Raw genomic sequence first — 16269 nt, 5'->3', positions numbered from 1 at the left:
TGCATGAGTGCATTTCTGATCAGATTTTTTTTTTTTTTTTGTCTCAGATCCACTTGCATATGGCAAACTTTCCTGCTAGAATACTGAAAAGAATATAGATGTTTTATTTTGTTGAAACAGTGAAATGCATTGTTACCTCAAAGTTTTATGTAAACTGCATCTAATAACAACACCACTTCATTAAAATATATGAATATACAGATTTTGGGCAATATCCATTAATAGCATGGTTTCTCCCCGGAATAAGGAGAATTTCCCTTCATGCCCCAAATATGCTGGTGTTTATTGATACATTTTACTTTAGACTACAGGAAAAGGCAAAAAAGAGATTACATCTGCCTACCAAAAGAGATACACCTCTGATTATATTTAGTTTTGGTTGTTGGGGGGAAGTAAAGAAACAACACTCGCAACCTCTCTGTCTCGCTCTGGACTCAGGTAACATTCTCTAGATTTTGCTACTTAGACTGCTGAAACCAGCACAATTGATCACTACTGAGTGATCTGCTCCTTCCTGTACCTAAAACATGTTAGAATACTGTTTTCTAGGAAAGCAGGATATAAGTCCTATACAAAACCTTGTTTATTTGTTGATACCCATAACAATCCCCATAAGTTTCAGGAGAGTTTTCAGCATCCTATCTTCTAGGAAATACATTAAACTGCTTCAGCTTTCAGAGTGCACTGATCACAGTTCTGTAGATTTTTTCATGGGCTCTCTCTCTCAATAGGTTTTAATATATAACATTGTTTCCCACTTCAAAGGCTACTTTTAGGTATAAGGGGCTATTTCCCCAAGGACTGACAGTTAAAAAATACACTCCATACTTTGAACTAGGTTTTTTCATTGCACACATGGATATTGGAACTCTAGAGGTTCCTCTGCTATAATCTGCATCCATAGAAGCTGGAACAGCCCACCATAAATTTGGGTTTAACTGGAAAAAAGACAAGAAATTCAGTCTCATCTGGCTTCTGCTGGCACAGAAGAGAGTTGATAACTGCATTTCCACAAACTCCTTCAGCATCTTCTCTCAGATTTTCACAGGAAATAGCAAGAATGGGCTAAGCAGTTTTTAATCATAAAATGAAACCTGTAGAAAAGTGAATATTTGCAAAATGCTTTTAGCCAATCTTATAACAAAATGCAATATATTTATATTACTTTCTTTCTGCAAAGTATCATCAGGATAGAAGATGGAATATTTTTTTGTATTTTCTAACTACCATACACCTTAAGGTATGTCATAATTCAATTCTCAAACTGGTCTCTGCCATTGTTAAAACTATTGAATTTTAAACTGCTAAAGCATTTTATTCCTGCTATGAATTCTCACACATGCCTGGGCAATAGCTTAAGAAGTAGGGAGGGAGATTTCTGACCATCAGAGATAGGATTAATTGAACAAATGGCACCAATTATGTTATGTCTGTCTTTAATCTAACCTTACACACATGAGACTTGTATACAGCAGAATTCCCAGTACCTGCTTCAGCCAAGAGAACTCTGATATATCTGAATAATGAAGCTTTCCTTGCTGTAGACAAAATGAATATGCTTGTTTAGGCTATAAAGGTGAGAAAGAATGAAAAGATGGACTAGGTTACACATTCCCAGTGCCTGAGAAAAGAAAGCTCAGCACTGCATAACCTGGCAAAGAGTTTTCCCTGATAAAAATAGGAATGCTTTTGATGTGTTAGAGGTATTCTTGGGTTTCTTCAATTTATGTATCTTTAAATCCTTTCCAGAATTAGTCTATATTGAAATAACTTCACAAAGAGCTACAAATTTCAAGCATTCTTAATATATTATCATCATTATAAGATTAAAACCTCCATGTGTTATATATTCAACTACATAGTTAAGGTACTAAGATCTCTGGATAAGATGCTGTCTGGATAACAGAAAAGAATATGAGAAAACTGAGGTTAAAGATCAGATTAATTCTAGGAAGTAGTGTGAAGAACTAAAATGTGTCAACAGCGTATAAGAAAATACAGCAAAAACAAGCCTGGAGAATATTTTTGCACAGTCTGAAGTCATAGTGCCTCAGTCCCATCACATTTTTTCCAAAACATCCAGGCACAAGTAACCCAGGGAAACTAAAGACAACTTAGGAAATGCCCCAGGCTAAGAAGAGTTAGACACCAGGAGACTGCCCAGAGGAAACAGCGCTCTTAGAGTCATGGAATATCCTGAGTTCAAAGGGACCCACAAGCATAATTGAAATCCAACTCTTGGTTCTGCACAAAAATTCCAAGGTGTGCCTGAGAGCATTGTCCAAATGCTCTGTGAACTCTGGCAGGCCTGGTGCTGTGACCTCTTCCCTGGGGAGCCTGTGCCAGTGTTCTCCTACTTCTTCCTATTGCAGAGGGGAAAATGGGCGAGGCCAGCCTGATTCTGAATTTCTGAATAACCAAATACAGCCATGCAGGTTGCTGGCATTTGAGGTGATGCACTGGTTTCCCTGCAGCCAGAGTAAGCCATGTAAGGCTGGCTGTTAAAGGCAGCCTCAGTGCTTTTCTAGAAAACAGAAATCCTGTGGTCCTGTCAGCTGTTGAACCTGCAAATGAGAACACTCAGATGATCCCTGCTGCTCCCTATCTGTGGAAGGCACTAGTAAAGCTCATCGTGGAAGGGAAGTCATAAATACCCTTTCAAATTTACAGCATGTGGCAAAAGATGGCACTCTTGAACTGAAACTGTTTGAATAAATATTGTCCTCTGCATCAGGGCTAAGTGGTTATGAATTGCCTGCTAAAAGTGCACTTAGAGCAGACCTGTCACGGCGCTGTCTCTAACCATGAGCACAACAAGGGCAATAGAGAAGGGCTCCCCACCCCACATTCCTCACAAAACCAGCTTAATCCTGCCCAAGATCCCAGCTCCCACCCTCCTGCCTGCTGCCAGCAGCACCCCTGCTCTCTCAGAAGGTGGCAGGCACCCTGAGGGACTGCAGCCAGTGAAAGCAAGCAGGGGGAAGCTACCCTTCAGAGCAAAGGCTTTGGGAACTCCAGGACTGCCAGGAATACATCCAGGCATTGATGCCATGCCCTGCAGCTAGGAAAACTGTTCAAAACAATGTAAGTAGCAGGCCACTGCACAGTAGCCAACATATTCATTCCATCAAAAACAAATTAGTGTTTTTATGTTTGAGTAGCATAAATCAACTGAAGCGTGCAAGAGAACTCAAGCTAAATTAGAGGGAAATAATATGTTACTTCAAACAAAATTAATTTCTCAGACTTCCAGTAAAACCTGAGCTATGCACGCTACAATTGAAGTAAATTTTATTTACACTCAAACATTTTCAAAACCAGGACATTTTCTTAAATGACAAAACTTAAGGTAAAAAGTTGTATCATTGGGATTATAAATACAAGTGGAAGCAAGAGAAAACAAGTGAAATTTACAAGTGAAAACTTATTTCAATTGAAAGCAATGTACTTGACTACAAATATTGAAAAATTATGTGGAAGATATAATGGTAAAATACACCCAGGGATAGTTAAACAATTCATTCCAATACCTTGCATGATATTAAAAATTTATTTATTTTCTTACCACTTTAGAGTGTGGTATCTCAAATATAACCACTTAAGAACTTTCTTAACATACCTGCATCACTTATAGAAACAAAACAATTATTTTTACCTGAAAAATTAAGGTCTATATTCTACTACCTAGAGCAGCAGTTTAGGATTTTTTTCCACATAAACCAAGTGCAACTATTCATATACACTTAATAATACACTTAATCTCATTTTCTATGCAGACATATGAAAATAAAACACTATGTTTTAATTGATTGCTACCTAGTTTCCTGTAGTTTGAGCTGCAGTATTACAGTTTATACACAAACAGCTTTGACCTATGCACCCTAAGAGCAAAAGCAGCCATAAGCTCCCCTGGCTCCTAGTCAAAGTTTTTAAAAAGGAATATTTCTTCCATTTTCAAAATATTCTTACCTCTTCCTTTGTCTTTTTTGATATGACCCTTAGCCAGTCTCCAATCATGCTGAGGACAGCTGCAAAGTAAGCCAGCCCAACAAGGATCCAGAACCACACCACTGGCTTATAAAAATCTAGGTATTCAATGTCTGATCCCCCTGAAAAACAATACAGTAAAAATTAGTTCATACTTAATAGCTATAGATGCAAAGACGCGTTTAAATTAATTTTCATAGAAAAAAAAATTAGGATTGTTCCACCTTCTGTATTTTTACCCATGCAAAATATTTTATAAAATTTGAACAAATTATATAAATTAGTTCACTCTTAACAGTAACATCAGGAGTTTGCAAATTTTAGACAAGGATTGTTAACAATTCATAATAACTATTGAATGAACACAAATGGACTCAATTTCTGATACATTGTCATTTAAGATAGAGGTCACTGAGGACAGCTTGAATGAAATTAATTGCCACCTGCTCCAAAAGATGATGCTGTACTAGAGTTTAAAGTATTGTTCCAAAGAATGCAAGGTGTTCATATCCTGAGAAATCTGTTTTTGCAAGAACTTTAAAACACCTCAATACTTATATAAAACCTTTAGCCTCGGTAAAGAAAGAGTAGCACCAGCATCAGCAAGTGCCCCTGGTGGGTAGGCAAATATTATCTTCTCCATTCTGCAGAAGGAAACCAGAGTGCAGGGAATTGAGTTGAACTGATCACACCACCCACCCCCCCCCCAAAAAAAAGGTGGATAAAAGAAGTGTGCTGAAGGCAAGTTTTTTGAATCCCACTGCCATAAGCACCAGTCACTTCTTTTCAGTGTTAAAGTACAAAAAAGTATAAATTTCAGAGGTGTCTGTAATAGAGCTTTCAGGTATAATACAGCTATAAGGAACAGATGTCTTATTTCCACACAAAAATAAGTTATGTTCATCCAGAGCTCTTGACAACACCAAATTACTAACATTTCACATCTTGCCGTGCAATAAAACAGAAGCCATAAACTTGTAAGTCAGCTGTGTTACAAAAAATAAAACCAGACTTCTAGTTTGGACTGCTGCAAGAAGTTTATGTGTGTATCTGCCCATAATTGAAGAGACTCTGCAGTAAAACCTTCTCAGGCACATTAAAGTAGCCTGTGCAGGTACACAGTACTTTGTTTTATGTATCTGAAGCCTATACTGAAGCAAATCAAAGGAAAATTGCCCCCAAAATATCAAGCACCTTGTCATGGTACTGAGATTGACTCTCATAGAGAATAGTGTTTTTATTTAGCTTTATTATGACTGAGATTACATGCAAATAACAAAGGATTTTACTGATGGCTAGGTTTGTATGGAACGCCTCCCAGAGAGAAATTTTATTTTCATGTCAGTTACAACTTTTCATAAAAAAAATTTAAAAAAGCATTGAGCTGCAATGGCTTGCTCAGCTACCCAAGAGATGAATCCACTTTGTGAGAGTAGATATCCTTTGATGCCTTTGTAGTCCCAAGCAGAGGTAGAAGACAGGGCTCTGTTTAGAACAGAAGACATCCAGCCAAAGGGGCTGAGTTTGTCACAGCACAAGACAAACAAAACCCCAAATCATTTGTTATCAACGTCCACCTCACATCAATCTAGTCAAACAGTATTTTAGGGATGAATCACCCAAAATTCGTTGTAATTCAAAAAAATGGTTGATTACCACGTGTCATTGCTATAGTAATGGGCCACTCTTGGTGGTTCATCCTCTTCTTCAGCTGTTCATACAATGCACAAGAAAGTATCTGGGGCAAGAGTTAGGACATATTCGTGTTCAGCCAAGTTTTCTGTGCTGTCTGGCCAGGAGATGGCTCCATCTAGCCATGCCCAAAGAAGCTCAGCCCTCCTGAAGCTGAAGGGACAACAGGTATCCAAAGAAATGCTCTAGGATAAGGCTTGGAAGCTAGAACCATTATTAGCTGCTGAGCTTCTAAATTTCAAGGACTCCTCGGATGATTTTGCAATTTAATCAAATCTTAAGGGAGGGAGAGACACACCTGAGGATGTTTGTCCTGACATATCTGTCTCTTGTGATGCTCAAACTGCCACAATGAAGTTACCTGGGAATGTCATTAAACAGGATTTCATAGAGAAATGTGATCACAGCTCAACTGTACTGAATTTAAACTACAAGAATTCATTAACTACCAAATTCAGTTAAATGGATATGAATGCATTTGGGTATAAGTATGCATAGCTAAATGTACTTTTACTGAAGTATATGAGATAATCCAATGATTTTATGGGCAACATGGTAAAAAGCATATCAGTATGATACACTATCATGTTTCTTTTGCAAAGAAAATTGATTAATGGGTTAAAACCACAATGAAGAACTCTGGCAGTCTCGCTGCCATAATCTGTTACCAAGAGCAGCCACAGTTTACTGCCAAGGTGTTTTCTGGTAAAGATTTGATCTAAAGTTGCTTGAAGACTATGACAAAAACACTTTTCCCATCCATCAACATCACAGGCTACTGTATTGCTGCTGCCATCATTCTCACATCTGCCAAATAAATTTTATTTGGGATTTTCAACACTTTGGAAAACATAAGTTGTTCTATGGCCCAAACATATTCCTATACAGTCAAGAACTCTGTTTCACTGAAGAAAGTGAATATCCCAGGCATGCTTTAGGACAGATTCTGGTTCTCAGGTAAGAGATCAGGGTTACAAGTATATATTTTTTACTTATTTATTTATGTAAAACAAGCCCTTTGAAAGTAAATAATTGTCTTCATTTTTGCCACTCATTTCCCCCATTCTTTCTACAGTAACTGGCTCAAAATAGAAACATGTAATTATTTCTATAAAGTTGGTTGGCTTTGCATTTTCACTTCAAAATTAGAAGGAGAGAATAGAAAGTGCTGTCAATATTGAGTATCTTAGTTCCATACCAGCAAAAATTTCTGGGTTATTCAAAAGTTGGCACTGCAAACAGGGAAATGTCTATAATTTTTCATCAGCAGTAAAAATTACTCCGGATATAGAAAAATTATATAATCTGGTTTTAATTGCAGAATAACAAGTAGCTGTCCACCATCCCTGTTGTGACAAACCTGACGAACATGTTCAATCCAGAAATGCAATTTATCCCAATCCAAGGACACATGGAGGTTCAGCCCTGCAGCTTGAAAGGAATTACCTCTGAGGACTGCAAAAAAAGGGGGGGACAGAGGAGGACTAGCTCGTGTGGCACCGCGGAAACGCAGAGCGCTGCGGCCAAGACAGTATTGCACTGTCAGAGATGGAATGGAAGTAGGCCAGAGAAGCCACTTGGTGCCACTCAGTGGAAAATGGAGAGCTATTTCACAAAACAAAGCACAGATCTAAAACACTCCTCACATGCCATCTTGCACAGACATCAGGCAAGTCAGTGCTGCATCTTCAGCTCGAAGCACAGCTCACAGCAGAGAGCCCCAATTACAGACCCCAAGCCCCGAGGGGGCAAAGAGCTCCTCCAAATGCCAAAAAGGGACTCAGAGTCTGTGGGAGGGCACAGGGCTCTCCTCCTGGATGCTGGACACACCCCTGGCTCAGCACGACAGCAATTTCTCTCTGCTGGTGCGTGGTATCACACAGTGCCAGCAGATCAACTGGGCTGCTATGACCACCGGGTCAAGTGCCCCAGTTTGGTGACATTAAATGAGACTAAAATATCTCATTTCTCCACAAACTGGGTCTCAGGCCAAGCAACAGAGTGCAGAGCCAGGTACGTGTCACAGTGGCAATACAGCAGAGTTGATTACAGAACGAAACAGTGAAAAAGCAGAAAGTTAAAAATTAGGGTTTAAACATGGAAAATAAGCCAAGCCAAAAAAAACCCCAACAAAACAAAACAAACAAAAAAAAACTCCCACAAAGGCAACAACATTTTTAAAGTAACATTTTCAGAATTCTGTGATCTGTTTCACCAAACCAGTTGGGACAATCTTATATCATCATTATGCTCCACTGTAAAACAGACTACTGATATGTTATTTATATTTTTGCCTTCTACTTAATTTAGTCAAGTCTGGGACATGTCACCTAATTTAGATTTTAAATTAGATTAATGCCATTAGAAATATTTGAATATACTTTCCAAACTGCACTGCCAGATAAGAATTTATCTGTGCATATGAACAATGTATTGCCAATTATACAGATATATTCATGTGCCTCAGTGCAAACCTTAGTACCCAGAAATATATTTCATTGTACTGAAATCATGACACATTCAACATGAGAAGATTTCTTTTTCTCTTTCACAAGATATTAATAGTTTTGGTTGGGTTTTCTTCTGTCACGTTAAAGTCAATATTTTCTCTTGAAAACCAGAAAAGGGATGTTTGACTGTGTCCTGATATTAGTAAGGCAGTGCAGGCTGTAGTACAGTTTTTCTTCTTTTTTTGCAAAAAGCTACAATAATCTTTCTTCGAATAAAAAAATATTTCTCTCCCTCCAAAGAAATGAAACCATTCTAAATATTTTAAAAATCAAGTAATTTCATAAGACAGAGAAGCAGTCAATTTTTTTAAAATACTATTCATATATTTTCTGGAACATGAATTGCCAGGGCTTTTCATCTTTTCCTTCCTTGCATGCACCAGGAGTGATCAGTCTATTGTCTGCCTTAAGGCTTTTCTTGCTGATGGGAACCCCAGCTGAAGTTTCCACAGGCTCCAAATAACACCTTAGACTCTGACTAACAAAGGGAACCTTTCCTTATTCTGGTTTCTGTGAATAGAGTACATGGTCTGCATGACAAAAAAGAAAGTTCTGAAAAAAAATCCTGGAGAACTAAAAGAATTTCTAATATGACAGCCTGTACTACAGTCAATGATACCATTACATTCCTGAATCCCGTGTTCAGCTGCTGGTTCCCTTTTGGTACAGCTGTTGAGTAACACTCTGTTCTTTACCTCCTGAAAGTTCTTCAGGGCTTTTTTACAGCTCTTACTTGCAGTGGCACCAGAAAGCAGAAAGTTTCAGGTTAGTGAAAAATGATGGGTATTTCAGAAATGTTTCCCCACATAGCAATACAAATGTTAACACAATCATGGGATTATGTAGGGCTTGTAAAATGATGGGTTTTTTCCCTGAGATGGCAGTTCCCAGAAAAAAATATTTGAAAGTTTTCAAAAATATAGGAATTTGAGGGTTTTGAGAGAACTTTATGGGCCAAAACTGACACACATAAATGGATTATCACGTGGGCCTCCAGAGTGCTAAAAGAATTATCAATTTGACTTTAATTGCAAGAAGTACACTCTGATATAATTGAAAATCAGACCATCACTGCCCACCATTACGCTTTAAGTTTGGCTATAATGCTAAGTGGAAGAAGGTAATTTTCACTGTAAGTATTGTTTAAGGAAAAAGAGACAAAAACCAAATAAATTAATGCCAGTGTGAGTAGTTTTTCAGAATGTGCTTGCATCTAGGCACCAAACAGACTGAAGCATCATTCTGTCTGCTGGCTTTTGCCTCACCATGGCAAACCAGAACCAAGACCAGCATGCTCTAGAACCACAATATTCTATCATGACCACCTCTTTTACAGCCTCATGCAGAATTACAGGCCTTAACTCTTCATGTTTCTCTCTTTTTTGAGATACCCAGTTTTCCTAAACTTCAAGGAGACTTATCCAGACAAAGCCTACCACAAAAATATCAGTGGCCCTTAGTGTCCACTCTGGAGTTTTGACTTATCTAAAAGAGAAGCAAGCAAACCAAAAACTCATTATGAAAAGGTAGTAATTTGTTGGGGTGCAAAAAATTCTGCATACTTCCTCAAAATTAATAAGGAAGCCTAGCTCTTAAGACAAATTCTATCAGCTCTATTGAGAATTGCAGTGTCAGTTTCCTTCAAATAATTTTGTACTTATATACACACCAATGACTGAAAATTTCCACAATGCAAAGCTCAATCAATTAATACCTTACCTATTATTCAAAATTTTTATTTAACTGGCCAATTATGTACTGCAAAGAAAACAAATTTTTGAAAAATCCTTCAAGTCACCGGCCAAAACCAGAGTATTTTAGTTCACCCAAAGATATTATTGACTTCAACCCAGTCAGAATATAGTCCCATGGGAATGTTAACCTCCCAGCTGTGATGGAGACAGCCAATTAACCCTGTTCTCTTGAGCATTGTCTCTGCAAGTACAAATCCCATTGCCCCTTTAAGTCAATAACATGTTGCTGTTCAAATACAAGTCTTATGCACAGTGCTCAAAGAAACTAGACAACATTTCGGATGCTTTGAAATAATGGACTTACAGTAGGATTTGAAATGAAATAAAGAACATCATTCAAGTGATCCTTAAAAGACCATCAGCTATAGAACAATATAATTCAAGGACATTCTGTAGAAAGAGAAAGTGTTTCCTGGTAGAATTAAAAAGCAGACAATGTAGGAAAAAAATTATGCCATCAAATGGTCTACAAATAGAAAAGTCTATGGAAATTTATAATGGGAGTAATGATGAATGTACTCAGTGTTCTAGTTAGAGCCAAGTGGGCCATTTCACATAATGCTTTACAGTAAATATAACCAGGCCTTTATACACTATCGTTTTTATTCCCTGTCATACACGTACCCTTCAGGAATGAAAGCCTAAAACACCCAGATTCTTGACTTAGAAACAGCATAAATTTTTTAATTTCATGCTAGTTGTTATCTGACCAGAATCACAAATTCTGAAGACAAAATGGAAAATAAGAAAAAGAATACGGGGAAAAAAAAATGGAAAGGCAGAAGTCAAGACACATACAAAGACATCACAAATAACATCACAAATAACTATGTAAAAGTCAAAAGGAATTTGATTTGCTATTTTACAGTTCAGTTCTATAATTTACAAGAATCTTTGGCAAGTTTGCAAGCAGTATAAAAATGAAGGCTGCCTGAGTAGCTTAGTATCTTCAACAACAACTAATTTTACCCCCATTTTTCCCACATCATTTATAAATATGTCAAGCAGTTCCAACACTTTAGAGGTCCTTGTTGGACCTCACCAACCTGAAAAACCTCTGCCAGTGACAAGACCCTTTTCTGCCATCAAGGCAAAACTTCAGGCACATCTATAAGAGGAGTTACCCAACCTGAGAACCTCAGCTTGGCACACCTGAACTCGCACAACAGCCACGGGCACAGAAAAGACACAGGAGGAGCCCAGAGCCTGTGAGTGTCCACTGAAAACAATTCCCTCCAGCAGAGTCTCTCGCTGAGAGCAGACCAAAAGGCTTTGTGAGCCACCTCTGCCTTGCACAGAGTTCAGAGGTGGGAGAGAGGCATTTCATGAGAGAAATGATGGTTCTGTATCAGCAGAAGGCCAAGGAAAGCAAGTCTCAGGTTTGGAGCCCAAAGCTCTGAGTTCCTCATCCTCACCTCTACGCATCACTGACTTGGATCCATGTGCTTTCTCAGCACAAACAGCATATACTTACACAAATCTAAGAGGTGAACTAACACCTCTGACATATTTTCAAGCAAAAAGTTGACACAGAGAACCGGCCCAGAGTTTTTTTTTAGCTCAGTATATCAAAGTTATTTACAAATAATTCAGCTTAATGGAACCATAAGAATTGGACATGTTATCTATGGGTTGTGCTAAAACTTCTCCTGACATTACAAAAACACATGGGCAAATGCGTACTGACAAGGAGTCACAGAGGAGGATGCAGCAGAACACAGAACACAGACATTCCCTACAGATCCTACAGAATACAGACAATTCAATGGCAGAGAGAGAGCTCTGGAGTATTTCAAAAGTAACGGATGCACACAAAACTTATATCACTTCACAGGGTGAGGCATTTCAAACAAGTCCAGCTGAAAAATATATTCAGATTAAAATGCTCTATTAGTGCTTGCACTTTGTAACCTGTAAGAAAAATAAAACAAAACGCTTACCTAAATGATACTCTACTTAATTTTTAATAATATAGGGAGAGAAAAAAACAGTAGGCAGAGGAATGCACCATGAATTTCACTGTCCCACCTCCTGTCTTTACGCTGTCACATCAACCAAAAGGAGGACAGGCCCCATCACATGAATGATAAAACTAGGAGAGGGGTACCACAAGAGAGAGGCATCTGTCCAAAAGCTAAGAAAAAAAATGCAGAATAAATATCACCGTGCAAAACATTATTAAGACAGAGTTATGAAAAAAAATCTTACCTGCAACATAGTCACCAAATCCAATGGTAGTTAAAGTGATAACCACAAAGTAAATTGCATCTAATGTGTTCCAGCCTTCTATGTGCTTGAATATAACTGCAGGAAGGGCAACAAACAGCACGCAGCCAAACAGAATGAATATTATTGTTGAAATGATGCGAATCTTTGTCTGACTCACATTCCATTTCTGGAAAGGAAAGGGGAAAGAGAAGAAACCCATTGATAATAAAACTGCACCCATGCACATCAGCACCCATCACCCCCCAGTGTGCACTACACAGCTCTAGAGCACACTGCATTATAATTCTCAAATAAACAGGAAAACTCAAGCAGGATTTTGTTCTGAAAAGGGTTTCAAAGCAAGCATGACTATCCTAGGAAACGTTTGCCAGCAGTAAATGCAGAGCAGGGCTGGACTCCACTGGGGAGCAGGATGTGTAGTATTCAGTAACACCAACAGCTGATGATGTAAAAGTTTTGAGGGCTGTCTAGATATTCGAGTGAGTTACAAGTAGTGCATGCACCTGCAATTTCTCTTATTTTGTACATCCACAAATAATCAACTAAATAAGGTGAATTTTAATCATACTGTTCCTGCAATCAAATAATCAGCTAAACCATATCCTGCAAAGCAGAACTGGAAGGGATGTAAGAGAGCCAAACCTGTCCAAGGACAAAATAAATCTGCCTAAGCCACTGCAAATATATTACTGGCCAGGCAACCTGTGATCATACTCTTGTAATCTGATAATTTTCCTAATGCTTAACCTACGTCTCAACTCCTTCTGTTTAAGTGTCCTGTTTACGATCTTATCCAAGACAAATACGGAAATTGTTAATTTTCACTTTCCAGCAAATTTTCACAGGTGTGCTCTTTCAGTTACATGTTCTTTAAACCAAATTTATTGATTTCCTTTTCTTCCCTTTCCTATTTTTCTTGCAATCCTTTGGCACCAGCAAACTAGACCATGTTTCACTAAGTGTTGCATTCAAAAGTAGATATGAAAAAATAGCACAAAATTGAATGGAATGAGCCTTTCTTATGCTTTGCCTATTTTTCATGGCAGTATGACATTAACCCATGTTAGCATGTTAACTTCTGGAGTCCACACAACATTTCCATAAAATTATACCTAGACAACTGTTTCCTGACATCCAGCTGCATATTTTATTATTCCTTCATATATTACTTTGAATTTGTCCTGCTTAAATTTAATCCTATCTAGTCAGACTGCTTTTCAAAAATTAAGATCATTTTGATCCTCCAAGTTTTAGTTGCCTCCCCAGCTTGAGACCATCTGCAGATTTAATGAACCACGTCATTTAGCTGTTGTGTATGCTATTAACATTTTTCTAAACTGCACTACAGCTAGAACAGACCCCTGCAAAATTCCATTTTGCATGCCCAGCCAATTTGACATTTTTCATCCATCCAATGCATGTCAGTTCAACCTAAAAGAAGGGATTATACAAGAAACTTCCACTGAAATCGACTGAAAATGAAATCCTGTTGTTCACAATGAATGTTTTCTTGTTTTTAAGTTTCAGTGGGAACTGTGTTTACAGTCAGCATGACCAAGGCCGAGCTTTTGTAACCCAAAACAGAGTAATAGCTTGTGTTATGGCAACGCAAGCAATTACACCTGCTCTGACCCATCAGCATCTCCCAGTTCTTTAGCCAAGCTAATAAACAGAATTAGAGAGTGTTCCAGACTGCAACATCTAGATCAGATATTGTCATAAGAGGGAATGATACTGCTTTTTACCTTGGGGCATTTTTCTTGTAGGGATACACCCAGAATAAAAAAAAAAGGAAAATCATTATCTCTGCAAGCAAAAGAGAGGCACAAATTGATCTCAGAACTTCTATACCTTTAAGAAAAAAAAAAAATCAGCTAGGAAAAACCAGAAATTATAAAATGTTCTTATGGAGTGTTGTTGCCTTTTTCAGACAAATCTCAGTGGGATTATACGTTGTTCACCTGGTCTGGACACAAACTGATGTTTCAAAGCTGAAAATGCATGCCTTCTCTTAAAAAGCTTTCAAGCTTGTGTTTGCCTATTACATAAGGCTACTTAGCACAGGCCCAGTTTGCTTTGCTTCAAAAACAAAGCCATGTCAGACCTTTTCCATAAAAAAAAAGGTGCCCTGCATTCAAGGGGAGGGCTTGGTGTGGAAAACCAGCCTTAACACTTGCAGTGCTGATGCAAACAGCTAAAAAGTTGTTTTCTAAGCATTCATTGCTTCAAAAATCTCAGTGAATACATTTCTTATCACAGTCTAGATAAAAACCTTAAAGGGTAAGCATTACAGCAGGCTTAGGAGTAACAAGGACAGAGCAAAACCAAAATTCTTTGGGTCTTATTCCTTCTCCCAGCCATAACAATTGTAGGGAAAGTGTCTTCACCCAATTCTCAGAGGTGTTCATTAGCAAGTTCAGACTGTGCCAAGTCCTTCCTACCTTTTCCTGTACATCTGACAATGAGCTACACCCTGTTTTTCACGCCTTTCATTGCACTTGTGAGAGTCAGAACAAGCAGCCAAAGAAGAAAATGAGGCAGTCAGCATACTCACAACAAAGGTGTCTTCTACTTTGGCAATTCCTTTTCCAAAGATTGTCCCGAGTTGATCTCCAACACCAGCCAACAGAAAACCAAACAGAGGAATTCCCAATAAGGCATAGATGATACAGAATATCTTTCCACCTTGTGTGCGTGGGGAGATGTTTCCAAAGCCTAAATTGTAAACAACTTGAGATGTTTAATAGGTTACACACAACACATTATAAGTTTTAAAAGAACTGTGGGACCAGAACAGTTAAAAACAGGCTAACCAGGTTACCCATATAACACAGCAACCATTGTGAGAAATTAGATGAAAATGGAGGTTGTACTATCCTCTCTGAGCTACTCTCTTATCATCTGCTACATGTAGTTAATAGCAATTGATTGATCTATGCCTTAGACTGCCAGTGTCTGTCACTGGGCATTTACCAGGCTGCAGCACCTGTGAATTACACAGGTGTAAACACAACACAGCACCTGTAAGCAGCACAGTTTTCCTTTACATGGGCCAAGTTTCAAAGTGAAGCAGCTTTAAAAGAGCCCAAACCACTTGGATGAGCAAAACAGGGATTTCTACCATAAATGGGACTGCCTAGATTCTTCATTATTAAAGGCTTTGGTTCCTTCAAACAAAGCTTAGAGATACAACTCATGGCTCTGTCCATGTGAAAGTGGAAATCATTTTGTCTTCACAGGCTTGTGTAAAAGAGCACCCCAAATTCCTCTGACAGCTCAATTGCTGCTGGCCCACTCAGAACAGACAAAGTGAAATACAAAGAGCACAGGGCCCAGCACCTCTGGAATGCCCTCAGGATCCACATCTCCCAGGATCAGTATTTAATGACTTGGACAAGGTCCCACAGGCAGAACCCGACCAAAAAGTTTCACAAGCTTAAGTCCTGAGTTTTAATTCAAATGTTTTTCTCCTCCAAAGGATCATGTTTTGAGGGAGCAGCAGCAGTAACACCCCAGAATTTCTGACATTATTTCACTTTTTAGCAGAACAACATGTCCTTCAAAGGAGGCAAAAGAGAAAACTTGTCATAAAAAGGCTTATCTTCAGAAATTAGACAAAAGCTTCTTTTAACATTACCTTCTTGCTAGAAAAATAACTTGCAAATAAAAAGCAAAGTGGTTTGACATGTAGTTGAGAAATTTGTCTTAGTGTCTTAAATTTTTCATAAGAAAAATATCATAGGTACACAAATATCTCAAAGAAAATTCATTTTTCTGGAAACAACATGACAAATTTTATTTTTAAAGTAGCTTAACATTTTTTTTTACTACCTGACAAAAATTCCTACAATATAGAGCACATTTAATGAATGTCTTAACTATTTATCAGCATTTGTAATTAAAGATTCTGAGCATGAAGTTTTAAAATGTAGATTTTCTTTATGAAACTTATTATCTTAATTTCTGCTTCTGTTCCCATGTAGGTAAGCTACACCAAAGCTCTGTTGCTAAAACTACTTTTTCCTTTCAGAACACACAAGACAAAACTGTCCCTCACTTAACTTGGAATGGAATGCTCAGAGAAGCTGGGGATGCCA

The 16269-nt window shown here is 38.1% G+C and overlaps 1 protein-coding gene across 1 annotated transcript in view; it reads right to left on the bottom strand.

Annotated features, from left to right (window-relative positions):
- KCNK2 (potassium two pore domain channel subfamily K member 2) overlaps positions 1–16269 on the bottom strand; it is a gene marked incomplete at its 3' end in the record, with an annotated part of 104494 nt that overhangs the window by 10590 nt on the left and 77635 nt on the right. Inside the window, exons 4-6 of the mRNA XM_084202013.1 lie at positions 14727–14887; positions 12152–12338; positions 3970–4109 (exon numbers count right to left, since the gene is read on the bottom strand). Of these exons, the coding sequence (XP_084058139.1) occupies positions 3970–4109; positions 12152–12338; positions 14727–14887 (488 nt within the window). The remainder of the gene's footprint in view (positions 1–3969; positions 4110–12151; positions 12339–14726; positions 14888–16269) is intronic.

This window comes from Fringilla coelebs (assembly GCF_963513975.1).
Source record: "Fringilla coelebs genome assembly, chromosome: 3".
Classification (NCBI taxonomy): domain Eukaryota; kingdom Metazoa; phylum Chordata; class Aves; order Passeriformes; family Fringillidae; genus Fringilla; species Fringilla coelebs.
The sequence above is the reverse complement of the archived record's forward strand: the minus strand, read 5'-3'. Positions and strand labels throughout refer to the sequence as shown.